The 26,469-nt window shown below is 49.1% G+C and overlaps 1 protein-coding gene across 2 annotated transcripts; it reads left to right on the forward strand.

Moving 5' to 3' along the window:
• Nucleotides 1–13,271: 13,271 nt before the first annotated feature.
• Nucleotides 13,272–25,368, forward strand: Slc35f6 (solute carrier family 35 member F6). Of its 2 annotated transcripts, none has more exons than XM_021163684.2 (6): nucleotides 13,272–13,428; nucleotides 20,498–20,570; nucleotides 21,248–21,419; nucleotides 21,650–21,862; nucleotides 22,499–22,609; nucleotides 23,105–25,368. In XM_021163684.2, the coding sequence occupies exons 1-6, from the start codon at nucleotides 13,352–13,354 to the stop codon at nucleotides 23,578–23,580; spliced, it is 1,122 nt and encodes a 373-aa protein (XP_021019343.1). In that variant the 5' UTR covers nucleotides 13,272–13,351; the 3' UTR covers nucleotides 23,581–25,368. The 2 variants fall into 2 exon arrangements, with proteins under 2 accessions (XP_021019343.1, XP_029333707.1); XM_029477847.1 differs by lacking the exon at nucleotides 13,272–13,428 and adding an exon at nucleotides 21,041–21,144.
• The last annotated feature ends 1,101 nt before the right edge of the window (nucleotides 25,369–26,469 follow it).

The following is a 26,469-nucleotide window of genomic DNA, read 5'->3' on the forward strand; positions in this document are numbered from 1 at the left end:
TCTCCTCTGGAGTGAGCGTGGCAGGCATGTGAAGATGTTCCCAGGACACTGCCAGGCTGTTTCCACCTCACGGACCAAAACTTAGCAGTATCTGGAGGGCTGGAGTGCAGCTTAATACTTCCCTGGCAAGTATAAGGCCCTAGATTTGATCCCTAGTGCTAGACAGACAGATGATAGATAGATAGATAGATAGATAGATAGATAGATAGATAGATAGATAGATAGACAGATGATGTATGTATGTATGGGTAGATAGATGCTTAGTTAGGTGATAAACACACAGACAGGTATATAAATATAAAATGTTAGCTGAGGGGCTAGGGCAATAGTTCAGTTAGTAAAATGCTTGCCATGCAAGCGCGCGCACACACACACACACACACACACACACACACACACACACCTCTCCCAGTCCATCCTGATCTGAGGAAAGACAGGCCTTGTTATTTACCACACCTGACACGTGGCTCAGTGCTCTAGAGTTGATCCTTTCACTCTTCCCTAAACCCATAAAGCCAGCAGGGATGCAAAACAGTGCCCACTGCAGAAGTGAAGGTCCTACACATAGGTGGGCGTGGCTGTCTAGAATCCCACAGCTGAAAGGCTTAGGATGAAGGAGCTTAGCTTCCTGGTTGGCATGGAGGGGGTCTTAGAAGCATGAGGAAATCTGCAGAATTTACAGAGGGCAGAAGAGCCACCTTTTCAATGCCTCCCTGAGTTTGCCACTACTGAAAAAAGAAAAAGATAGGACCATCTTGTCCTAACCTTCTCTTGCCAAAGAAGATCCATCCTCGGTACAGAAAACTGAAGCAATGTGTCCCAAAGCCGGGGAGAGAGAGAGAGAGAGAGAGAGAGAGAGAGAGAGACTGAAGCCAGAAACCCACACTGATTTCAATAACAGAGAAAAGGAGAGAACGTCTCCCCTTCTGGCCTGACAGTTTATGGTCAGAATCTGACCACTGCATCCCATGAAGCTGGGGAGGCCCAAGCTGTCTAGAAGTCAGGCAAGTGACTGGGCAGCAGGGTGGGAATATAGGAGAACTCTCACTGTTCATGCCTTGGCAGTATTTGGCCAAGGTGAGGAGACCTGCCCACCTACCTGTCTCACCCTCCGTCGGGAAGCAGAACCTAACGAGGAGCAAGAATGACGTCACAAGTCCATATTCCATGCTCTGAACATCAAGAAAAGAGTCTAAACGAGAGAAGAGTATGTGGTCACTGTCAGACGGGATTCCCACTTAGCATCCCCCTTTTTCTGTACTCACAACACTGGGGACTTCCTGAACCTGTGCCGCAGGGGCTTATGGGTTCAAGTGCAATTGTCATTATCACAGAGAGGACAACTGTTCTGACTGGTGCTGCTGCAGGCCACACACCTTTAAGATTGTACCCATCTTACAGGTGAGAGAGCTTGAGGCTGCTGAATGACTCCTCTGGAATGCACTGCTCTCTTTTCTTCCTGCCACCCGCTAGCCTGGGTTATCCTCTGTTAATGGTCTCAGGATGGAATGGCCCAGCTTCACCAACTCAGCCAACACCATCATGGGGGCTCAGCTGATTCTCATCAGCCCAAAGTCCTTCAGTGCTATCTTCTCAGCCACTGCCCTGTTTCCCTCACACAAGGCTGATCCTCAGCCAGCTAAAACTGTCCCCTCCAATTGCCAGAGTGAGCTAGCCAACCCTGTCCCTGGAGAAACCTTGGGCAGTGGACACTAGGAAGCTCCATTTTAACAGAAATGTTTTGGGAATCCCTGACTTGGGATGAGGATCCCTTCTAGGAGGCTTTACCTCCATAGAACAACGGGCCAATTGTGTGGGGAAACAAGCGAGCTTTCCTCAAGGCCGACAGAGTGGAAGGAAGCTGTGCTCAGAGGACAGGAGAGGAACTGAGCAGAGGCCCCACCCATCTGAGCAGAGGCCCCACCCACCCGGGCTGTAGCACCTCTCTCGGGCGGGCTTGAGGGTCCCTCTGTGGCATCTTGCCCACTTGTCATCTTTCCTCTGCTGTGGGGAAGAGGTCATTTGGCCCTGAGTCACTAAACATCAAATGTTACCAGTCCAGCCATTTTTTAAATGAAGCTTTGACCAAAGACTCCTTTAAAAGGCCATCCTTTTTCTTTAGACCACGGTGTTTACACTTGATGGCCCTTAAACAGAGCTGCTTTTAAGCAAAGACATTCACTACTTTCCTCACATGTCCCCATAAAAAGAAAAATCTGAAGAACGTCTGTATCTGCCAGCCAGGAACTTGCTTGAGAATCCAGCGACCAGAGTGCGGTACGGGAAGACACTACCCTGGCTATGCTTCTTCCGCCCAGAAGCCCCTCTGCCTCCCAGAGGTCTGTGGACATCAACCCCTCTGAAGAGGGTCCATCCTGTGAGTTATAAGGGTGATCACCACATATACTATTTCTTTAATGTGTCCAGGGCACAAGCTACCTGCAGAACTGCACACACCTTTTTGACAGTAACCCCATATGGGAGCTATGATATTACACCCATTTTACAGATAGGAATCTAAGTCTCAGAGAGGCCGACAGTCTGTCTCAGTCCTGATTACATATATGAGGCTCTCCGGGATTCTGCCTCCACCGTGAAAGGCATAGACAGAAGCCTCCTTCAAACCGGGGCTCTCTCAGCCTTTTGGCTGTGCCACCTGCCATTCTGGTTACAGAGGCTTGGCTGTGTTGTCTCCCATCTGACCCTCGAGGAAACTGAAACCTTGGTACTCTTTCTTGTTTTTCTGAACCTCTCAGACCTAGCAAATCGCCCCCTAATGTCCAAGGTAATGTCTCTGCTGGGGGTTTGCCTTCTGGTACCAAAATTGCCTCAGGTGACCCACAACCGGCTTTAAAGACTGGCTGGCACAGCAACGTCTATCCTCCAGTGGCAGGGTCAGCACGCCATCTGGTGGCTCATAGTAGACCTTGACGTGGCCAGACTGAACAGCCTGTGATGTGGGAGAAGCCTGTCCAAATCTGGTGGCCCAGCTGAAGGGCTCGGAGAGAGGAAGTGACTAGCTTTATGCTACACAGCAAAACAGAATCCAGACGCAACTCTTAGGCAACAAGCCATGCTTTCCTAATTTGCTGCAAGCTGAGTGTCTAGGAGCAGGGTGCAGCCTTCAGTCCTAGTACACGTGAGTTAAAGGAGGTGCAGGATGCTCTCACTTTCTGTCCCTGTAAATTTTTTATTCTGTTACCTTTATGAATAGGTAAGTTTATACATGGCATAAATGCAAGAGGCACAAAAATGCAGGCTATGAAGAAGGAATCTCTCACCCTAGGACACCATCACTCAATTACCAGTTACCACATGTCCAGCCAGACTTTCTATATACTTACAAATACCTGTAGATCCTTGCATCTCTCCATGCAACACCAAACATACATAGTGCTCTCAACACTGCTGTGCACACAGGGAACATCTTGATTTTTATGAAGTGACACTGTGCGGTGCATGGAGTTGACATCACTTAATTAATCCTTTCCTAATAGACCTTAGGTGATAGCTGGTGCTCTGGAGGACATCAAGGGTCTCCCAATATTCACCCCAATAATGAATACAACAGACATGGGTCTGCTGCAGTTGTCCGTTAGGATCCATTTTAGCTCTTAACCCAAAAAACAAAGTGTCTATCAGTGTATAGCCCAGGGACACATGGCAGCCCCATGCTGGGCATGGGGTGTACACTTGTGACTTTTGTAGACATAGTCAAATTGTCCTCTCCCGAGGTCACGCACTGTCTTGACACCAGTGTATCAGTTTCCAGCATCTTAACTATCACCTTGTCCACTCAGTCCCATGAACTAGCTCAGTAGGTAAGGCACTAGCAGCCCAGCCTGGTGACCTGAGTTCAGTCCCCAGGGCCTAATGGTGGAAGGGGAGAACCAACTCCTGCAAGTTGTCCTCTGACCCACACAAGTGACTGCACACTCATTTGCACACACACAATAAATAAATACAAAAAGGAGCTCTTCTTTAAAAATCAATGAAATTGCTGTTAGACAGGTGAAAAGGGTGTTCTCTATGCTTTAGCGTTTCTTCAGGTTAGGTGATGCTAAGCAGTTGCTCATGGTCCCGAGAGAAACTTCCTCTTGTCCTGATCGTAGGATTGCACTCACAGGTTGTTTGCCTTTTACATTTGATCTTGTTTGTATTGGATTCATATCACTAAAACACCAATTGTCCTATGACCTCCACACATTCACTGTGGCCCATGCCCACACACGTACAATAAGTAAAATGTTTTAGAGAGGGAAGAGAGAGAGAGAGAGAGAGAGAGAGAGAGAGAGGTCATGTGTGGGATACTGAAGTCCAAACATGGTGTAGCATGAACTCAGCAGCTGTTGTGGTTGGACCTGCTAGCATCCTGACATGGAACAGGGAGGGGCTCAAGAAGCTACACCCCATCTGATAATTTATCCATAACTGGAAGAGTCTGGTGGAAGCAAAGGCATTTTCTTCAGGAGTGTAGGTGCTTGTGTGCCTGTGAACAACCCTGATTAAACTCACTGTGTCACACACAGAGAGGAGTGAAAGAAGAAGATGGACATGAGAAAGAGAAGCAGTGGGGATGGGAGGGAAAACAAACACTACGAGAGGGTCATAATAAAACCCTTATTTATATACAATAATAAAGATAAACACAAAAGATGAAAACTTGATGTCTCTGCCTCCATTTTACACCTGTCTCTTGCTCCAGCAATCCCCTTGAGTTCCAGAAACAGCAGGTTTGCTAGGTAAATATCTTGTGACAAGAATCACCCTACCCTGGCTGCAGCAACTTTTCTACAGAGGTCAAGGTACTACCTGACTATTCCCAATACAGTGATTAGCCAGATCACACTTTAACCAAGACTGATCAAAAGGCTGTGCTCTTTGCCTCCCTGCTCTGGTCCATCTAGGGGTTCCTGTCAATTATTCAAAAGTGGGATAGTGACTTCCAAACATCTCAGGGCTAAAGACACTGGTTGCCTTGTCTTCCTGATACAGCTGTGTTGATCAAAGTTCCTTCCTGTTCACTTCTGTGGAGACCAGGCTGCAGCTGCTATAAGTCACTAAATATTGTCCAGCACAGTGTCTTTCTGGCTGTGCCTTGCCTTGAGTTCCTCTGTTTCACAGAACACCAGTTTGCTCCGTCTTGAATGCTGAATGCTAACGCAGCACGGCCCAGCATCTTGTTTATGTAAGTGAAGAACCAGAGTCCACCCAGCAGAGGCCATAAGATGCAGTCTAAGAAGTAACTTGTTTATACAAATAAAATACAAAACAATAAAAAATTTAAAAAGCAGGCTCGTGAACTCATCAAACTTATCAAATCAACGGGGGAAGCAACCCTCTTTCCTGACTGTATAAAGAGCTATGGGCGCCCACAGCCCGCCAACCATCCAATGCATCCCACAGGCTCCCAACTCTGCCTTAGGACTTCTGCTCAGCCCATTTGAATCACAGTTCCTCCACACCAGCTCTACATCTCAAGCCAGCTAGAACCGGCTCTGTAACTGGGCTGTGGCACCAGCAGTGTATCTAGCCACTGGAGGTGATTCTCCACGAACGTGTCAGCCACACCTACACTACACCTTCAAGGAGTCCTTTTTGAGTCCTCTGCCCTCTTAACACTTTCATAACTATTCTGTCATATATAGAGTATGACTATATAGTCACATGTATTGTGTGATACGTGTGTATGAAATTTAAAGTATGATTGATCAAAAAGTTAGTAATTAAGATTGGAATAAAAAAATTAAAAACAGCCTATGACTGCCAATGCCGTGGCTGTTAAGTGAAATAGGTAGCCCTTGGGTACTAAAATCTATGAAATTGGGGTTCATACTGTTCTGTTAGAGAACCCAAGTTTGGGTTCCAGCACCCACACTGGGTGACTCACTGCTGCCTGGAACTCCAGCTCTCGAGAATTCAGTACCCTCTTCTGGACTCTGTGGGGACTGTACTCATGAGCATATGCCCACACAGAGATACATATATATACACACAATTAAAAATGAAACAAATCTTAAAAAAAATAAAGTCAACTAAAATTGGCATAGTGTGTTTATTTATCATTATCCAATCAATCCAGATGCCCAAGTATGGTGGCACAAGCCTTTAATCCCAGCACTTGGTAGGCAGAGGCAGGCGGATCTCTGTGAGTTCAAGGCTAGCCCAATCTGCTTGGTAAGTTGCAGGAGAGCCAAGGCTGTGTAGAAAGACCATGTCTCAAGATTAACTAATTAACTCGCCCAGGATTCTGATAACATAGAGCCAACACAGTGCACCTAGAACCACTCGGGTGGCTAGATAAGATGCCACAGACCAGGTACAGAGCTGGTTCTAAGTATAGGGCTAGCTTGAGAGGCAGAGCTGGTGTGGAGGAATTGTGTTTCAAACGGGCTGAGCAGAAGTCCCAGGACAGAGCGTTGGGTTACCACATTGGTGATGAGTTGATAGGTGTGTTGGCTGGTTTGGTGACAGGCTGGTGGGTACACTGGGTGGTTTGGTGACAGGCTGGTGGGTACACTGGGTGGTTTGGTGACAGGCTGGTGGGTATACTGGGTGGTTTGGTGATGGGCTGGTGGATGCCTCTACAGTGCCACATTAGATGTTTCCCCCTTTCTATGGCTAGGGAAGATGGTGGCTTTGTTCTTTGGCATGGTGAGTTTGGGTTTCCTTGGTGTGACCTCAGCTTCTAACTCTGGAATGTGAGGGGGTTGAACCAGATGAGAGGTTTTCCCAGAGACTCACAGCTGTACTTCTTGTATAAGGGAACACTCTGTATAAAAAAGTGGGGAAGGCTCTCTACCTGTCTGGGTCTCAAAATCTCCCATCAGTGCCTTGCCCCAGACTAATAGAGTGGATTCTCCTCTTCATTCCAGTCAGAGAAGTGTTTAAGGCTGAAGTCTGAGGCTCCCAGGATGAGGTTGACATCCAACCCTGCTGGTGTCAATTAGCAAGAAAGGAAGAAACTAGCAATCCCAGCACTGGGGAGGTAGAGACAGGAAGATCCTGTATCTCTCTGGCCAATCAGGCTAGCTTATTTGCTAATTTCCAAACCAGTGTGACCAGCCAGGTTGGCTACTTGGTAATTTCCGGGCCAGTAGGAGAAAGATGAAACAAAGTGAGAGTTAAGATGTGAACACTATGGCCAAGGGAAACTGAGTCACAGCTTAGGTACCTGGTGGTGCTCCTGACAAATTAGAGTGGAGTAGAGACCCACTCATGTTAGAGTAACATCCGTGGCTTTAGTTTTGGGGCCTTTCAATGCCTACAATGACCCTTGTCCCTATTGGAGGCAAGAAATGGGCACTTGACTCAGCCATAGCTCTGTCTTCCAGGCAAAACTTGAAGACTCTCCTTTCCTGACCACAACCACATCTCTGAGAGCTATAAAGCCTCAGGAGAGCCCAACAAGTTATATCCACGTGGAGCAGAAGAGATGTTAGGGGAAATAGATGTTAGGGATTTTTTTTTCTTTTAAAGAGGGATGAGGAGGGCCAACAAAGTATGTACTTAGCATGCAGAGGACCCTGGTTCTATTCCTAGCATCAGAAAAGAAAAAGAGGGGCTGGTGAGATGGCTCAGTGGGTAAGAGCACCCGACTGCTCTTCCAAAGGTCCAGAGATCAAATCCCAGCAACCACATGGTGGCTCACAACCATCCTTAACGAGATCTGACTCCCTCTTCTGGTGTGTCTGAAGACAGCTACAGTGTACTTACATATAATCAATAAATAAATCTTTAAAAAAAAAAAAGAAAAGAAAAGAAAAAGAAAGAAAAGAGAAACATAAAAAGAAAACTGAAAGCCGGGCGTGGTGGCGCACACCTTTAATCCCAGCACTCGGGAGGCAGAGGCAGGCGGATTTCTGAGTTCGAGGCCAGCCTGGTCTACAAAGTGAGTTCCAGGACAGCCAAGGCTACACAGAGAAACCCTGTCTCGAAAAACCAAAAAAAAAAAAAAAAAAGAAAAGAAAACTGAAGCTTGGTATGGTCGTGCACTCTAGTCCCAGTAGTCACGGGGCAGAGGCAGGTGGGTCTCTGGGAGTTCAAGGCCAGTCTGTTCTACATTTCAATTTCCAGGGCATACTCTGTCAAAAGAGGGGGAGGGGCAGGGAGAGAGAGAGAGAGAGAGAGAGACCAAAAAAATTTAAAAATAAAATAAAAAAGAGCCTGAATTTGTCCTGAAATTGTCCCCTAGCCTCTGCACATGCACACACACACACACAATCATAATTAATCCAGTTTAGTATTGTTCCATGCAGTATCAGGCCAGTAATAACTTTGTCAACAATGAACTCCAGGTCATATTACCTAGTGATATTGTGACCGTGTATTTAGTATTTGTATTAGTATTTGATAACAGCCTGCAGTGTTCACTCATTCACACCTAATGACACATATCTTAGAATGTGTGACACATATCTCAGAATGTGTCCCTGTCTGTAAGTGACAAGGACTGCGATATATGAGTCACTCCTCTGAAATCAAATTTAACAGAGACTGCACTCCAGCTGAATCTGCCTGGATTCTGCTCCAAGAAAAGAATCAAACACTAGCTTCTGGAATCCAGTGATTCACCCCAAAACAAGTAAAATGATTCACCCCAAAACAAGTGATCAGCATTGGCTAGAAAGAGAGGGGGTGGTAGAGGAACAGAGATAAGAAAGAAAAAGATGCTTGCGCGTGGCTATGTGTGGGTCTGAAGCTGGAAGGAGCGAGTGACTTTTTTTCCAATTATCTCTGGTCACCATGGAAACCAGCTGTAAAGTCAGCCAAAAGGAGCTATGAACCAGTGTCCACACCTGTCTGCTAGTGTGGACAGTCCACTCATCTCCCTCATGGAGTAAACAAGTCACACACTAGCCTTGTCACATCTGGCCTGGCCCCTTGCCTCAAATTCTCCCCAAAGGTATAACCCACCTTCTTTCTCTCATGTGTCTTGCTTTTCTGTCTAAGCACAACCCCAGATGACTGCCTCTCAATACCACCTTAAAGGGAGGGACCAGCAACACACCCAGCCTGTCCAGAGGGGAGGTCACAGTCCAGCCAGGGAACCGGATGTAGGAAGGGGAAATGACCCCAGCATATGCAGCAAAAATGTTTTTAAAGTTGAGTTTGACTTTACCCATCTGTACACCTATCTATGCCCTTCCCAAGATAAAATAATTCTTTTCTAATCCAGAATGTGATTAAATTGGTCAGGGGTAAATGTTTAGGCTCTCAGACAAGCCACAGGCAGACTGGCAATTGGTTAGATACAAAAGCAGGGTCTGAAATAAGCATTTATTTGGAACTGGAAGTTAGAGGCCCTTTGAAGGTAACATGCACATTTGTTGAAAATGCTCCTGGTCTACCAAAAACCGGCTTAAGTTTATGTGGCGTGTGATGTACTCTCTTGATGGCCCAGCCTGAGGTTTAGTGCGTCTTCTAGATGGATCTTACAAACTAACCCTCTCTGGTTGTTTTGTGCCCACTTCTGTCTGTTTCCCTTTGCAGAAAGGAAAAGCAGTGTGGCTTTTGTGCATCTTCTGGGGAAGCATCCCGACCCACTCGCAATTTGCTTCTTGAGGCCCTGAGGATCTACCCATCTTCCTGCCTAGGGTAGGCAGGCATGCTAATTCCAGTTTTCATCTCCAAGGTCAATTCCAGCTGGTGGAGAAGACCTGGAAACTCTCGGTAAGTCACTCCCTGGAATGAGCACTGTCTAACCACTCCAGGACATCCACATGGTCTTGCTGCAGAAAGTGGCACCTCCTCTCTTCCTGGAGCTATCCTTTTCTCCCTTCAAGTCCCTGCTTAAAACTTTCCTGAATCCCAGCCTAAATAAAGCCTTTGCTCAATGGGCCACTGTTGCAGCCTGCCCGCAGTCCACAACACGAACGGTTCAACTGAGAATGGCAGTTCGAGCTGAAGAGAGAGGAATCTAGACGGGGCGGAAGAAAGAATGGGGCTAAGACGATTTCATGTTCAAAGCCCGCCTTTTTAATTCCAACATTCAATTATAAAGGAAGGGGGAGGGAACCCAATTTCCCGCCAAGTATCTCGGGATCCAGTAGCAGGACGAACAGGTGTGTGCCTCCAGGCAGCAAAGCCGACAGGGTCCAGCAGTGGGCGTGGCAGCACGAATGAGCAGGAAACTCCACCCTTGAGCAAGCAGGTTCAAGCAGGTGGGGGAAGGGAGGCCACAGGCCACATTCATCTGTTAAACATTACTAATAAAAGAGTTGACAAATGTCAGTATGTATACATAGGAGTTTAGAAGCCTTTCCCAAGAACCATCAGAAGAAGATCAAACACCCATTCACGGTGGTACACACTTACAATCCCAGCACTTGGGGTTACAGAAGGATCAGGAGTGTGTAGGAAAGCCAGCCCGGGGCTACAAGAGATCCTATCTCAAGGAAGGAGGAGGAGAAGAGAGGAGAGGTAGAGGAAGGGAATGCAGAGGAAGAGGAGAAAGTAATTTCCCACTTCTACATTTAGCTTCTTTGCCAATAAACTTTATTACAAAACTCATTGTTTTTAGTGTTTGGTATTTTTGGTGAATTGGGCTAGTTCACTTATAGGGTGCTATGACAGCTGAGGCAGAGGTCAAGCTCTGGACACAGGCTTGAACACTAGATCTAACACAGCTCTGGTTGTCACTGTCATCTCCCGGCTCCTGCCTCCCTGAGAAATCTATCCTTCCCTCCAGCATCCTTTGCCTCTTACAGGTCCTCATATGGCAGATGGTCAGTGTCCACCTCTCTCTTCCACCACATCCTGAACTTCTCTTTTTTAATTAATTAATTAAAAAATTAATTAGATATTTTCTTTATTTACATTTCAAGTGCTATCCCAAAAGTTCCCTATACCCTCCCCCCGCCCTGCTCCCCTATCCACCCACTCCCACTTCTTGGCCCTGGCGTTCCCCTGTTCTGGGGCATATAAAGTTTGCAATACCAAGGGGCCTTTCTTCCCAATGATGGCTGACTAGGTCATCTTCTGCTACGTATGCAGCTAGAGACACGAGCTCTGGGGGTACTGGTTAGTTCATATTGTTGTTCCACCTGTAGGGTTGTAGACCCCTTCAGCTCCTTGGGTGCTTTCTCTAGCTTCTCCATTGGGGAACCTGTGTTCCATCTTATAGATGACTGTGAACATCCACTTCTGTATTTGCCCGGCTCTGGCATAGCCTCATACGAGACAGCTATACCAGGGTCCCTTCAGCAAACTCTTTCTGGCATATACAACAGTGTCTCATCCTGAACTCCTTGAAGGCAATGACCTTGTCTGGTTACTCTGGGAGGGTATTTGACTCTGGACCTTACACGTGGTAGGCTCTAGTGCTTTTTGTCAGTAAATCCTCCTATGTACCAGACTTCAGAGACAGCTGTTTGATGGATGCTTACAGCATGATATAATAAATTAAAATGCACTTTCTAATGTGGCTCTAGAGACAAAGACTGCTCTGCTAGTGACATCATGTCGGGCTAGTGACACCAATGTCATTAGTAATGTTTATGTCAGGCAAATATCTTTGGCCTGAACCTATGGGAAAATAGCCCAGAGTCCTACTGTAGTGGATAAGAACCGTCTCTCATGGGGGGTGGGGGCGGGGAGGCTTGGCAGATGGTGTCTCTTTAGGACACAGTTGTGTTTCATCTAGTCTCCAATGTCTCAGGAAACAGGTTTTGGATAAATTACTACTTCCTTTGAAATGGTACAAAACTAAAAGCACTGTGGGGGACACATAGCTCAGAAGAAGTCACCTCTTGGATCTTTTATCCCTGGTTTCATTGGAAAGAGCACACTCTCGTGAAGAAAAATTCTGGAATGTTCTGCAGGTCCAAGAGCTATCCAACACATGACCCTTCTTACATGAAAGATGTCTCCCTGTCTGTATGATAGCCTCCTATATTTTTGTTCAAGACCCCACTTATAACACATTCTCTACCTCATCTCCCAAAACAGATGTTACAGTCCCTTGAGTGTATGCTATACATGTTTACAAGTTCAAGGCAACCAGGAAGAAGGGGTCAAAACACCCTTTTTTTTTTTCATACCTGCAGTAATAGGATCTTCAGAAACAGAGGGACTATGTATGGTGGGTCAAATGGCCATCAAGCGTGTTTGGGGGGGTTTGTTTTTACCTGTGGTAGGGCATGAGCTGCCAATCACATGGAACAGGAAGACAGGCAGCTGGCAGCTGAGAACCCATTCCCCTAGGTTGTTCCCTGACCTCCACAGGTACCACATATGCCTTGAAAGTGCCCTCCAATAACACACAAATAAATAAAATTTTTTAACAAACTGACAGCCAGTCATGAACTGGAGTCCATCTTGGAGTACACAGTGAGCTGGAAGACAGTCTGGCTTATATAACAAGATCCTGTCTCAAAAACTAATTAATTAAATGCTAGAAGTCCCCTACACACAAACCGAGGTCTGGTCTTTCTGTAGGGATGCTTCTAAACAGTATTTTAGGGGTCCTGAGGGGTACGTGGGGAAGCTTAATGCAGGAACTATACAAAAGCCATGGTGTTTTATCTTCAAGTCCACACCCCCACCACACACATTCATAATACACTCATACACACACACACACATACACACACACACCCCACTGCTACTCATAAACATAACCTTCCATCTTTGGCTTCTGTGGTTTCATTTTTCGTTTTATTTTAATTATTTGTTTACTTAGTTACTCAGGCTAGCCTCAGACTCCTTATATAGTGGAAACTGGCCTTCATTTTTCAAGTGCTAGGAATGCACACCCAGTTTGTGTTTTAGCTGTTAAACATCCTACTGGAAGCTAGAACTCAACTCAAATGCTCCCTTTACTGAAAGATGTGAGCAATTCAACGGGCTGGGATCCCTAGGGACGTCTCTCTCAGGACTCCAGTTCTCTGGAGATCCTGGAGAAAGGAGATTCCCACGCTGTAACTATTACCAACTGCCAGTCTCAACCTCTCAAAATTGTTTACAAAATGCTCTAAGATTGCCTAAGCATCTCTACATGACCCCGAGCGCCCATTTTACAAACCGGGAGGCCAAGGGGCTGGGAGCGTACGCTGCAGAAGTACAGGGCTCGCTCAGCACGCATGAGATGCTAGCACTACAAAAAGAAAAGGAAGCCGAGCAAAGGAAAAGAAAAGAAAATCTGGTAGCCTTGGCCGGGGACCCTGCACTCTGCTTCTCCAGCTCGCCTACCACAGACTGTTGGCAGCTCCGGGGCGGGGCTAGCGGGCGTGGGGCGTGGGCCAGTGGGGTCATGTGACTCCCGGCCCGGAAGTTCTTGAGTAGGAGACTCCACATCCCGGGTGACCCGGGTTGGAGCTGCTGGTTCAAGTGGTCTCTCGTGTCCACCACTATGGCCTGGACTAAGTACCAGTTGTTCCTGGCCGGGCTTATGCTGGTCACCGGCTCCATCAACACGCTTTCGGCAAAGTGAGTCTGGGTCAGGCCGGGAGGGACCTGCTGGGCCGGTGGGTGCTGACACCCGGCGCCCTGTCCCCCACCCTTCCGCTACTCTCCAACCCCACCAGCCCTCCACATTACCGAGAGTTCAGTCGCGCTGGTGTGGACGAAGGGGTGAGAGGCCGGGAGAAAGCGGGCATTTGAAGGCCACTTTGATTCGCGGTCACTTCTATCTCTGAGCCTCAGTTCCTCATCTTTGAACCAAAGGGTTGTTGGATCAATTTCTCCCGGCGGCCGGCGCTCTGGCGCTGCGGTCAGAGACTGAGAGACTTCCTGCAGGAGGCTGGGGTCCTGCCGGGGAAGCACCGGTGCTCTTGGAGTGGCCGAGCTGAAGGGATGGGCAAGCCAGGAGGAGATGGCCATAGGGTCGTTCATGGGGAAAGAAAGGGAGTAGACAGCATCTTGATGCTTAGTTGGGGCTCTTATGTGGGTGGCAGAGGTTTGGAGGCAGGAAAGAGAAAGGCCAGCTCCAAGTGGCTTGCTTGTTCACAGCATCAAATGCCCAGCTGGACTTTTTCCCTCCATAATCAGAGGGCACACCACGTCGTTGAACGTGGGAGAACTGAAAAAAAAAAAAAAATCAGTGTGTTAAACGCAGAGGTTTATGTGAGGCTGGGAGCCACTCTGGCTCTGCTTACAGTGAGAACACCTAACAGGTGCCATCAAGAGAGGCAGGTGATACAAACCAGTCCCAAAATGAAGCCACAAGGCTGACTGACCCAGAGGATCAAAAGAAAGTGTCTATCTGGAGAGAAGGCTCCTTAACCCAAACCAGAAAGGTAGCTGGGTATTTGCGCTCTGGTGTGTGGGAGTAAAGGTCTTCAGCTGGTTAGGAGCTAAGGCCCAGGCATCACAAAGCTGAGAAAGCTAATGTGGTCTCCTCCATTGTTGGCAGAAAGGCCTAACTTTAACTTGACAGTTGTTTGTCAGTTTATCTGCCTCAGGGCAAGGCCTTTCTTTATCTATTCGCATCCAAAATCCTCAGTGTGCTAGCATCATCTGTCCTTTGTCCAGTGTGCACATGGGCAGCAGCGAACAATGCCTCTCTCCAAGTCTAGCCTCAGTTTCTTACTGGGCCTGGCTAGGAAAGAAAGTTGGTGTGGCGGCTCCCAGTGAAAGGCCTTCAGGGTTGTGCTCTGACTTTCCTGGGCCTCTGTGCATTGAGAAGCTGGCTGTGAGCCTTGTGTAGCCATTTCATATTTACTTCTCGGGATTCTTGGATCTAACAACAAAGTCTGTCAATGCTGTGAAGTGCCCAGAAGAGACATGGGCACTCATCCGGGTGAGTATAAGGTACCTGCAGTGTGAGAGAGAAGAAGTGGCCGGGAGAAAGTCCCTGTGGAAGAGACACATGTGTGCACATGTGCTCCCTCCCTTCTCCTAAAGGAGGACACAATCTATACAACCCAGAATAGGACCTATGCAGTTCTTGGGCGTCTTGCAGTTCTGGGTGTCTTGTGATGAGATTCTCACACTAAACAAGGACTGCTCCTAATGTTGAGAGTTGCTAATGCCTGTCCAGGCTGCTGTCCCCAGGAAGAATCCAAATGGTCATTTACTGCTTAGATAAACCATGCTGACTCAGCCCTTTCTTTGAAAACCTCCAAACCGGTTAGGTAGGAAGCCAAGGAAGCCTCAGTCCCAGGAAACCCCACCCTTTGAGGCTGCTGGAGAGTCAGGAGGACTCCCCGTGAGTGTCTTAACCTTTGATCCTGTCCTTAGCCCATCACCTTTTGTGTGGCCTCTCAGGAGCCTCAGCCCCAAGTCCTGAGATGGGGCCCAGAGCTGGACTGTAAACATTGTTCTGAAGTAAACAGTGAGAAAGACACTCTGGGAGGAAAAAGGTTGGTGGGAGCAACAACTTTACCAGGATGGTATTGGCATTGCTGGCTAGTGGTTTCCACTAGGTACAGCCAGGGCAGCCAGTGCACAGCACCCAGGCCTACCAAGTTACAGGCCATCTACCTTGGCATTCTTTCACGTGATCTCGGAGAGGACAGTAGATAGATGGGCTCATCATTTCTAGATGGGAAACTGAGGCACAGAAAGGTTTAGTCACGTGCAGCTCAGTTCCCAAGTGATGACTTCCGTCTGAGTCCAAGTGTTCAACCCTAGAATCCATGCCCTAACCTCCAGTTAGGGCGGATACCACACCATTCATTTTGGAAGACTAGTTGGTTATCTATTTATCTTTTGAAACACTCTTTCACTGTTTAGTCCCTAGCTAAACAGTGGACCTTCCTGCCTTTACCTCCCAAGTAATGGGTTTGCAGCCATACACTACTAAGCCCATGGACATTTCCTTATTGTTATGAACAGAAATCATCCAGTCTGATCCCTACAATTTACAAAAGAAGTTGCTTTTTGTGGCTTGGCTTACTGATGTCAGGATTGGTACCCAGGCCTTGATGGCAGTCCCATCCTAGTCATTAGGACAGCCCTGAAGTCCTGGCTCTGTGGCCTTCCTATCTCCCCACTGTGTCTACAGTGGACAGTCCTATCAATGGCATCTTCTACTCCCACCCCTACCTTCAGGATACCCCCCGCCCCTTATGGGACTAGACAGCAAGCCTCACCCAAGTCAGGGAATCCTGTCTGTCTTCCCACTTGCTCATCTTAAGAGTCTCTGGCAGACCTGGGCAGTTATCTCCCTTGTAAGGAGCTCATTGCTGCCTTTCCCAGAGTCCCCAGGGAGACTGGCGACCTCAGATGAGGAAGCTCTCTTCTGCCCAGTCAGCCTGCCTTAGAAGACCACAGAGAGCTATCACATGCCCACAGGGAGAAAAGCCCACACTGTAGCCTTGAATAATCCTACACCAAGCAAGCAGGCTAAGGTCCCCTCCCTGGCAAGTTCTGCTTCTCCTTTCAGTGGCTGTTTCCTCATGCCCTCACTTCTGCTGACCTTGAGCCAGCATGTCTGCCTGATTCAGTGCCAATGGCCGGTCTCATTTCAGAGCCTCGCTGTCCAGATGCAACTAAGGTTCTCCACGAGAAGAACCAAAGTCAAGCAGACCCTCCAAGCTCCCTCCTAAGCTCCTGAGGCCCCACCCCCAGCTCCTAGGCATTGAAGAGCCTACCAGCCAGGGAGGGTTTGTGAGCCTGACTTGCCTCCACCTGTGGCCATGAGACCCTGTGTGGCATCACCAGGTCTCTGTTAGAGAAGCTCCCTCTGTCTCTTCAGCACCTACCCTTTGGGTTCTATGAACAGCTTGGCCTTGTTGCTTCAGTGTGGCGACAGGCCCAGCTTGGGAGAGCCTGTCAGGAGGTCGGTGCAGTGGAATGGAGAGAGCATCAGATTTGGAAGCTGTGTGATGAGAATCTCTGCCCTGTTCCCCCACAAAACTACAGGAAGGTCTTCTTATCAACAGCAGTGAGAGGGCTCACCAACCATGTATCCTCTCCTGGGGAAACCACGGCCTTCTAAAGACCTCTGGATGAGACAGAGAAACTGTCTCACTGTTGGACAACCTGTGCATGCAGGAGGAAGTGGCACCAATTAAGAAGTGACAGGAGGGGCTGGTGAGATGGCTCAGTGGGTAAGAGCACCCGACTGCTCTTCCAAAGGTCCAGAGTTCAAATCCCAGCAACCACATGGTGGCTAACAACCATCCGTAACGAGATCTGGCGCCCTCTTCTGGAGTGTCTGAAGACAGCTACAGTGTACTTACATATAATAAATAAATAAATAAATCTTTAAAAAAAAAAAAAAAAGTGACAGGAGATTTCAGACATTTCTTCAGTTTCTGTCACTCCCGGGTGCACAACTTCTACAATGCTGAGCTTTGAGTGTGGACAAGAAAAGCCTCCTACAAGTGACTCACTGCCCAACAGTTAGTCACCCCACAGCCTGCCTGCTGACATTCCAGGAACCCTGAGAGAAGCTGGCCTCTGCCAGCTAAGGGTGTCCCCTCCTAGAGCTTCACATTAAGGTATCTAGAGAAAATGGAGGCCCATTTGCAGCTGGCTCTCTCCTCACCTCAGGAGGAATAGTCTAGAGTAAGAAGGTTGGGAAAAGTTGAAGGGTGAGGGCATAGAAACTGCACGTTAGCATTTCCAGTTCCAGCCCTGGCTACCAGCCCTGTTGTATATTGTCAGTCCTGTGGCTCATCTTGAACCTTAGATATCTCCATCTGTCAAATAAGGGTTTTTGCAGGATGCTAGCCAAGTTTCTTTTAGTTCCACATGTCATGGCTATGGGACTTCAGAGACACCACGCAGAACCCCTTTACCCTCATCTGTCTCAGGTAGCAGTGGATATCCAGAGACTGTGTGTTTTGTGCTTTAGAAAAAAGACTTAAGAGCCAAGGATATGCTTGATAGAAGCATGGTATGGTGAGGTGGGAGGGGTGCCTCTTTGGGCCATGCCCAGGCATCTCTTTCCCCCTGAGGAACCAACCATATGACACATGTATAGTGTAAAGTAGAGTTTATTTAGGACATGGGGAGGGGAGTTGGAAGGGAGGAGGAGAGGAGAGAGGGAGAAAGGGGTCAGAGAGAGAAGAGAGTCAGAGAATAAGGAAGTAAGAGAGCAAGGAGGGGGCAAAGAGCCCATTTTAGAGTAAGCCAGGCCTACCTGGCTATTGCCAGGTAACTTGGGGCGGAGCCTAGAACGAATGCTAACAGCTGCTGCAGGAACTTGTAAGCCAAAGCCCAGTGAAATCACACTGAGCCACCAGGGGAAGGTGGTTCTGGCTGCCTGGGAGTGGGAAAGGAAAAGGTCACAGGTGAGCGTCCTGAACTCCCCAGAGGTCTGGTGTGTAGGGCTTGGATTATCGACTGCTGTTGACACCTGTCAGCATTGGCCTGGGAATCTCTGGAACCCATCTGGTTCCAGATGTGTGTGACTGATAGTAAACTGCAGCGGGGCTTGACCACAGGTGTGCACGTTGTCAACTGGGAAAACCCAAACTTCTCTGCATCCTTCCTGAGCCTGGGACGCCCTCTGAAAATGGCAGTTCTTATAAGGCTTAATGAGAGCACCTCCTCTGTCTCAGGTGGCAGTGCAGTGTGCGCTGCACAGACCTGGCACTGACGGTGCTCAAAGAGGTGCCTGTTACAAACTCCAGCAGAGGCAAGTAGCTCTGTGTGAGTTCGAGACCAGCCTGGTCCTCATTGTGAGTTTTAGCCAGCCAGGGCTACATACTGAGACCCTGTCTCAAAGGGAAAAAAAAGTCTTTTGCGCTAGGGAGTTGTTGGGGAGGCAGGGCCAGGCATCAAAGTGCCATCTGACTTTAAGGGTCACAGCTGTCATCCTCAGACACTTTGAGGATGGATTTGGGATCTTGTCTGTGAAACATGCCAAGACCCCTACTCTTGTCTCCTCTCAGGCCTGAAGACATGCACTGGGCTGGTAGTTGACACTTGGTCCCTTGGTTGGATAGGTTCTTAGATACAAAGAGATCCCATTTCTCTAGTCGGAAGCCAGCCAAGCAATACCTGTCCAGACAAACCAGGCCTACCTTGTAGAGAAAGCCTAACCACTCTTAAGGAGAAAGTCTCAAGTGGGCAGGCAGCCAGCTAACTCCCCACAAGACAAGCCCATACTATTCCTGTTGCATCATCAGGGGCCACCTCAGACCTGTGGGAAATCAATCTCACGGACACTGGCCTGGGGCCAGAGCACCTATCACATTCACAGGCTAGGATCTGGAAGGCTCAGTCACTCAGCAGAACATCGGGGTGTGCAGGGAGCAGCAGGTGGAAAGTGTGGAAGGACCTCTCCTAAACTGGTTCAGACCTCAGCGAGTGTGGGGCCAGAGTGAGCATTAGATGTCCGCTGCACAAGCAGCACAGGGTGCGTCTGGGTAACGGCCACACTGCTAGATCCAGGTCTAGAGGGTCTTCTTAAATGTCAGTCTGTGATCTAAAGGTATAGCACCAGGATGAGAAAATACTTCCATTTTGTGTTTGAGCGGCAACAATTGAAAATGAGGGTATAGCTGCCTGAAGTGTTCTGCCAAGGGTTCTGGGCTGAATGGGGCCCAGCCCACTGGTCTCTGTCTATGGTGGTACTCATTGGCATGTTACACCCTAACAAGTACCACATGCATTAGGGCTGTGAAGTAGCCAATGATCCTTCTAGCGCCCCTCTAGACCAGAGACTTGGGTGGTTGGTTGGCTGGATAGTTGGTTGGCTGGCTGGCTGACTGGTTGGTTAGTTGGTTGGTGGCAGGTCTCTACACATAGTCCAAGCTAGCCTCAAACTCACCATGTAGCTCAGACTGATCTTGAGTTCACATCAGGCTTGGCCTCTTTAATGCTAAGCTCACAGATGTGTGACCTCATGCCCAGATGACCAAAGACTCTTGACACATTTTGTCTACTGGTCCCTTCAACAATCCAAAGATTTCAAAAGACGCCAAACAAGTTACAATAAAATTATTAGACATTAGAGAACTTTGGCAACTTTGCTGCCAGTCTTAGTACATGCCTATAATCTCAGCACTCAGGAACCTGAGGCAGGAGGATTTCAAATTCAAGCCTAGACTACATATTGAGACCTTTTCTCAGGGAAAAGAAAAGGGGGAGGGGGAACCTCTTTTTTAACCATGTGTGTGTTTAATACACTAAATCTTACGTGGTGGCTTTAATTTTATTTTGAGGAATAATTGAATGTAACCTGTTTCATATGAACAACACTGATGTAAAAACATCTGGTTTCTACAAGTTGTGGAAGCACAGGTCCTGTGTGACTATGTCCATACGTTGATGAAATATATCTTAAAACCCCTCACAGGCTGGTGAGATGGCTCAGTGGTTAAGAGCACTGACTTCTCTTCCAGAGTTCCTGAGTTCAAATCCCAGCAACCACATGGTGGCTCACAACCATCTGTAATGAGACCTGACGCCCTCTTCTGGAGTGTCTGAAAACAGCTACAGTGTACTTATAATAATAAATAAATAAATCTTAAAAAAATAAAAACCCCTCACCCTGGAGACAGGCTCCTCTGAAGAGCAGTGTCATCGGGCTGACTGCGAGTCCAGCCACGTGGAACAGTCCGCCAAGCTGCCAGTCTGACCGTCCCTCTGTCTGCTGCAGGTGGGCCGACAACTTCGTAGCTGAGGGCTGTGGAGGAAGCCAGGAGCACAGCTTCAAACATCCCTTCGTCCAGGTACCAGCATTGCCTTCTTGCCCATCCCCCAGGCTTTATCCAGGCACCCCTACAGCTGGTCTCTTCCTGACCTAGGGATGAAGCTACCCTGGTTCCCCAAAATCTGTGCACCTCTCTGCTCTCCCGAATAGAACAGAGTCTGGAGAGCGCCCTTGGCAGGGCACAGTCTGTGGGAGGTCTGCATGAGTCCTGATGAATGGTCCCGCTGTCACCAAGTAACCTCTGGACACATGGCAGCACTAGCTCCAGTGAGAAGAGTGCCCTTGTACATCTCCCCTGAGCACAGGACTTGACGGGCGTGGGGACAATGAAAGACAACCTGTTTCTGGACTGAGGTGGAAGACTCAGGGTTATTCCCCAGCGTGGCCATCGGCTTCTGTGAGCCTTTGAAGTGTCTGAGTCTGTTTCTATATCTGGATTGGAAAGGGTCTGCCTGATTGGTTGATTTTACGCTGTGCCACACCCCATAGAGTGTCCAGGGAGATGTTCTGGATCCCCCCGTGACAGGCCTAGTGGCCTGGCTGGTCTCCCACAGCTGCTCTGCCATTGCCTATTTGATGTTTCGGGGTTCTAGGTAAGCTCTTGTCTAATGTGCAGTTATATTAAAACAAAAGACAGTACCACTAAGGGTGACCCCAAGAGCTTCAGCGAGGTTTCCTTGTGCCTTGTTCCTGCAGGCAGTGGGCATGTTCCTGGGAGAGTTCTCCTGCCTTGCTGCCTTCTACCTGCTCAAATGCCAAGGCAGAAGACAGTCAGCCTCCAGTGTAGAGCCCCAGCAGCCCTTCAACACCCTGCTTTTCCTGCCCCCAGCCCTGTGTGACATGACTGGGACCAGCATCATGTACGTGGGTAAGTAAGTAACCTAGCCAGCGAGGCCATGCTTATGGGACTACTGTGCTGTGAGTATGTGCCGTGAGTCAGCATTGTCTGAGACACCCTACTGCTTCTCCACAGAACTCAGCTGTGCTTCTCCAAAACTCAGTAATGGCAAGCTCATCTTGTTCCTACTCCCTAGGGACATCTCGGTGGCAGCCAGCCTTTGCCCTTAACAGCTAATAATCAGGTCTCTTCTTTGCTAGCCCTGAACATGACCAGTGCCTCAAGCTTTCAGATGCTGCGGGGTGCAGTGATCATCTTCACAGGCCTGTTCTCAGTGGCCTTCCTGGACCGGAGGCTGGCACCAAGCCAGTGGCTGGGCATCCTGATCACTATTGCGGGACTGGTGGTAGTTGGCCTGGCTGACCTCCTGAGCAAACATGACAGCCAACACAAGCTCAGTGAAGTCATCACAGGTAAGGCAGCTGCTCCTCCTGTCCCCTCCCCTCTGGAAGCCTACAGAAAGTTATCCCACAGGTTCACCCAGGCTCTGCCATCCATGTGTCCTGGGTTGGGTTATATACCTGCTCCTGATGGGTAGAAGTGTGAGGGAGACGAGAAGAAAGTGACTAGACCAAGGAAGAGAGACAGACAAGCAGCATGAGAGGCTGCCTAGTCCTGTGGCTCACTCACAAACACAAACTGCTGGTTTGGAGTGGAACAGAAGGACCAATTACTGACACACTCCTAGCCCCAAGCATTTCTCAGGACAGTAACCCAGACCCAACAGGAACCACTGCAGCCCACTGTACACTGACGTGACCACCTGAGCCACTCAGGTTCACTTATAAACCTGAATGTCTTGTCTCCAGCCTGTTGCTCTCTGAAGGACCCACCTAGCATAGGTGTGGCTCTCAGACCAAGGCAGGTCTCTGGACCTTCCAGAAGCACAGGCCTGCTTGCTGTCCTAGCCTCAAGGCCAGGAAGTCAGGACTCATGGTCAGCCCTGGAAAACCAGGAAGCTGACTTGCTGTTCTGTCTCTGGACTCTCCTGTCACCACCCCCAACCCTGGTTCCAGGGTGCCCTGCTTGACTGGAGCTCCTTTCCTCAGGTGACTTGTTGATCATCATGGCCCAGATCATCATTGCCATCCAGATGGTGCTAGAGGAGAAGTTTGTCTACAAACACAACATCCACCCACTCCAGGCAGTGGGCATCGAGGGTGCGTGTGGGCATGGACCTGGAGCAGTAGGTAGAGGGAGTGGTCTACTGGGACAGTGTGTGCTGTGAAACTCATAAAAGCAGGATACAGAGTGGGCTGGGGACTTGATAGAGTAAGCCTGTATTCCCCAGAGGGACATGGGCCAGAAGGAAACAAGAAAGATATACACTTCCTCTAGAGGGAGCGACAGCCAGGAAGGGGCCAGACAGTGCACCCGAGCTTGGACCAGTTATACACGGAACCTCACTGCTGAGCAGTTGAGTCTCTTGGAGCCACAGCTCCCGACATCCTGACAGGGCACAGTGGCTTGAGTTGCTAGCCGTGGGTTTGGAAACCAGTGAGTTGTCATTTGAGTGACATCGAGGCAGAGGGACAGATCCTGAGAGTAGACAACAGGAACCTAACAAAGACAGTGTTCAGAGATGAGAGCGCCAGTGGGCCATGCTGGGAGGCCAGGCAGGGTGAGAATGTGATGCACGTGTCTGCTTCCCCCAGGTTTCTTCGGCTTCGTGATCCTCTCGCTGCTGCTTGTGCCTATGTTCTACATCCCCACGGCCTCCTTTAGTGGAAACCCTCGAGGGGTGCTGGAAGACGCACTGGATGCCTTCTGCCAGGTGGGCCGACAACCCCTGATTGCCCTGGCTCTGCTGGGCAACATCAGCAGCATTGCCTTCTTCAACTTTTCGGGCATCAGCGTCACCAAGGAACTGAGTGCCACCACCCGCATGGTGCTAGACACCCTGCGCACCATAGTCATCTGGGCCTTTACCCTCGCACTGGGCTGGGAGATCTTCTATCCATTGCAGATCCTCGGTTTCCTCATCCTCCTTATGGGCACCGCCCTCTACAATGGGCTGCACCGAGCACTGCTAGCCTGCCTGTCCAGACGATGGCGACTCCCTACCCAGGAGGGAGAGCAGGAGAGACTGCTAGGTGACGACAGTCGGACTCCCATCAATGAAGCCAGCTGAGCCCACAGTGAGATCTCTGCTGCCACCAGATGGCTGAGGCCATGCAGACTGGTGGGCTGTGGGTGCCCACCCATCCCTACTGACCCCTCTGTGCGGCCACTGCCAGAGAGGATGGGAGGATACCAGGTCCTGCTTTAATCCTGAGGCCTGAAATATTGGGACCCAGCCCCCACAGGCCCAGAGATGGCAACCACTCTCAGCCTCCAGTTCTGCTGCACTAGAACAAAATTATGAGCTTGAATGGCAAGAATTCACAACCCTGGTATTTCTGTTATACACTAACTTGTCATGGTAGATTATCTAGCCTATGAACCATAAGCTACAAAGAAGTCGGTGAACAGGTTCAAATCAGAACTAAGAGACTATTCTGCAGCGGTGGAAGATACTCCTGAAGCCTGTCAAAAAACCTAGTTTCCGGCCCAGCCGTGGCTGGTGTGTGCACCAGGTCTGACTGCTCTGCAGCACGGGTGTGCATAATGTGTCTTTGGTGCCTTGCAGCCCCAGCATCCTGTGGCCTCTGATTGTCACTAGCCTGAGAAAAGAGCAGCACACCTGTCCCCCTCCTCCCCATGGGGGGGGGGGGGGGGGCTTTTTGGTATTTTTGTTTTTAGCTTGGTTTTTGCCATTACATGTCCCTGACTGTCCTGAAACTCATGGTGTAGACCAGGCTAACCTCAAATTTAGCTTCTACTTCCTCAGTGCTGGAATTAAAGGTGTGCATCACCACGCCCAACACCTCCTTGAAGTTTTGACTTCCTTGTTCTTCATACCCTAAGGCCCCTCTGCCTGGGAAAGACAAAGGGAGATTCCAGGCAGCCCAGGAAATGGATTCAGGAGCTTGTTTGTTTTTGGTTTGGTTTGTTTGGTTTGCTTTGTTTTGTTTGAAGCAAAAGTCTTACTGTGTGGTACCAACATTCAACTTCCTCTGTGGCCCAGAGCTGGCCTCAAACTCAGCCTTCCTGCCCAAGTACTGAGACTATAGGAAGGTACCAACCCGCCAACAGAGCTTCTTCCATTCTCAAGGAGACTGAAGCCTTGTTTGACAAGAGGGCTCTGTGCTTACTGCCAGCTTGGGCCAAAAACCTGAGAGGCCCCTGATACAGGCAGCTGCATAATTCTGTATTAGAGGAACACAGAACCCGTGTGGCCCCGCTCCCAGGAATCCGGACCCATAGCATCCACAGGATGACAGACTTAGCAGGTGTCTTCCTCACTGGGTAATCTGGCATCCCCAGCATTAGGTTAAATGCTTCACCCTCACTCCCTCTCATGATGTCTGCAGAGGCAAGTGCAGAGGGAAAAACCGTGGTGCTCCCAGAAGGTGAGGAGTGCACACACAGCCAGTATCCCACCCAGCAGGTGTGACAAATTCCACTACTATGCAGATCTCTGTGGGCCTTTGGGGTGGATTTCTAGGGCTGAGCTAAAGACCTAACACACTATTACCCTGAATAGAAGAAATGCAGCCGGAAGGAGCCTTGGGGCCCTGGCAGCCCTTAATCACAGCATTGCTATGAGAATGGCTGAGTGGCCACTCACTAGTAAAACACTAACAGCCTTCTTTGCGAGGGGAAGGGGCTCTTGATGAGCTAAGCCCTCAGTTTAATTTGATTCCAAAAGATTCTAAAGGTATGTCAAGGAAGGAACTCTTCAATTCCATTAGTTCTGAGTCCCCGAGACCCAAGCTTCTCTGGACTACAGTCTGTCACAGGGAGAAGTAAATGTGCCTCTTGAGGTGACAGAGACAGTGTGGCAGCTGGCTTGTACAAAAATAAAAACTGAGGCCCTACAGTGTTGTTTTGGAGTTTATTTTTTTAAACGAAATGAAAAATTGGCAATATTAGACATTTTTTAAATGAAAGAAAACAGGCCTGAGAGTATCAACTAGAAAAAATGTTGAGTGTCAAAAGCACAAAGGTCATTTACTCCTTCCAGTGAAGCCCCTATAGCCCAGGAGCATGGAGATGCAGCGCAGGTAAAAGCATCTGTCTCGTGTAGCTAACTGGGTTCCTGAGTGGGAGGCTGGAGCTGTATGGAAGGAAACTGCGAGAGGAAATAACGGAGGCCAAGACATGTTTCTGTTCAAGGCCCCCAAGTTTACTAAGAGTCTGTGCTTATAAAGAGGGGAGGCCTGCCGGGAGGTGGTGGCGCACGCCTTTAATCCCAGCACTCAGGAGGCAGAGGCAGGCAGATTTCTGAGCTCGAGGCCAGCCTGGTCTACAAAGTGAGTTCCAGGACAGCCAGGGCTATAAAGAGAAACCCTGTCTGGGGTGGGTAGGGAAGAGGGGAGGCCCATCCCCCCCCCCTCCGCGGACAATCCATTCTTGGTGCCTGTTGCCAGCCTGTAGGTAATCTGCTGGATGCTGTCTCCGGAATATCTCAAGGGCCTCTCAGCAGGTAGCAGTGTCTTGGAGAAGAGCAGCAGCAGCTGGTGACAGAACAATAGAGCCATCTAAGTCAGAAGGCTCCACCCCAGGTGGTCTCATTCTCAGAGGCAGCAAGGTCAAAGCCAGCCTACTCAAGGCTGGGGGAGGCTATAGCCTCTTAAGCCTGAACCCTCAGTGGGAGGAGCAAACTAAGTCCTGACTTTGTCCACTGACCTTCACATGCATGCACCCACATTCACACACATGCATGCACCCAGTGACCTTCACATGCATGCACCCACTGACCTTCACATGCATGCACCCACATTCACACACATGCATACACAGATGATAATAACCATTCAAAAAGTCCTGAAAGAGCTCCCCCAGGGCACAGCCTATTACAATGCCAGATGCCCTGGTTCCTTGCCCATCCAGTTCTGCCACAGATGGAGAGACCACAGCTGGTAGACAGAATCTCACCTGCCATTGGCTGTCCTTCTTGTGGTAAAGAGGCATGTAT

Source organism: Mus caroli, chromosome 5 (genome assembly GCF_900094665.2).
Source record: "Mus caroli chromosome 5, CAROLI_EIJ_v1.1, whole genome shotgun sequence".
NCBI lineage: Eukaryota > Metazoa > Chordata > Mammalia > Rodentia > Muridae > Mus > Mus caroli.

Coding starts and splice junctions, on each gene's coding strand:
- Slc35f6 (XM_021163684.2), top strand. CDS start 13,352: ATGGCCTGGACTAAGTACCAGTTGTTCCTGGCCGGGCTTATGCTGGTC. Junction 21,420..21,649: donor GACCAGCATCATGTACGTGG/GTAAGTAAGTAA, acceptor CTTCTTTGCTAG/CCCTGAACATGACCAGTGCC. Junction 21,863..22,498: donor GCTCAGTGAAGTCATCACAG/GTAAGGCAGCTG, acceptor TCCTTTCCTCAG/GTGACTTGTTGATCATCATG.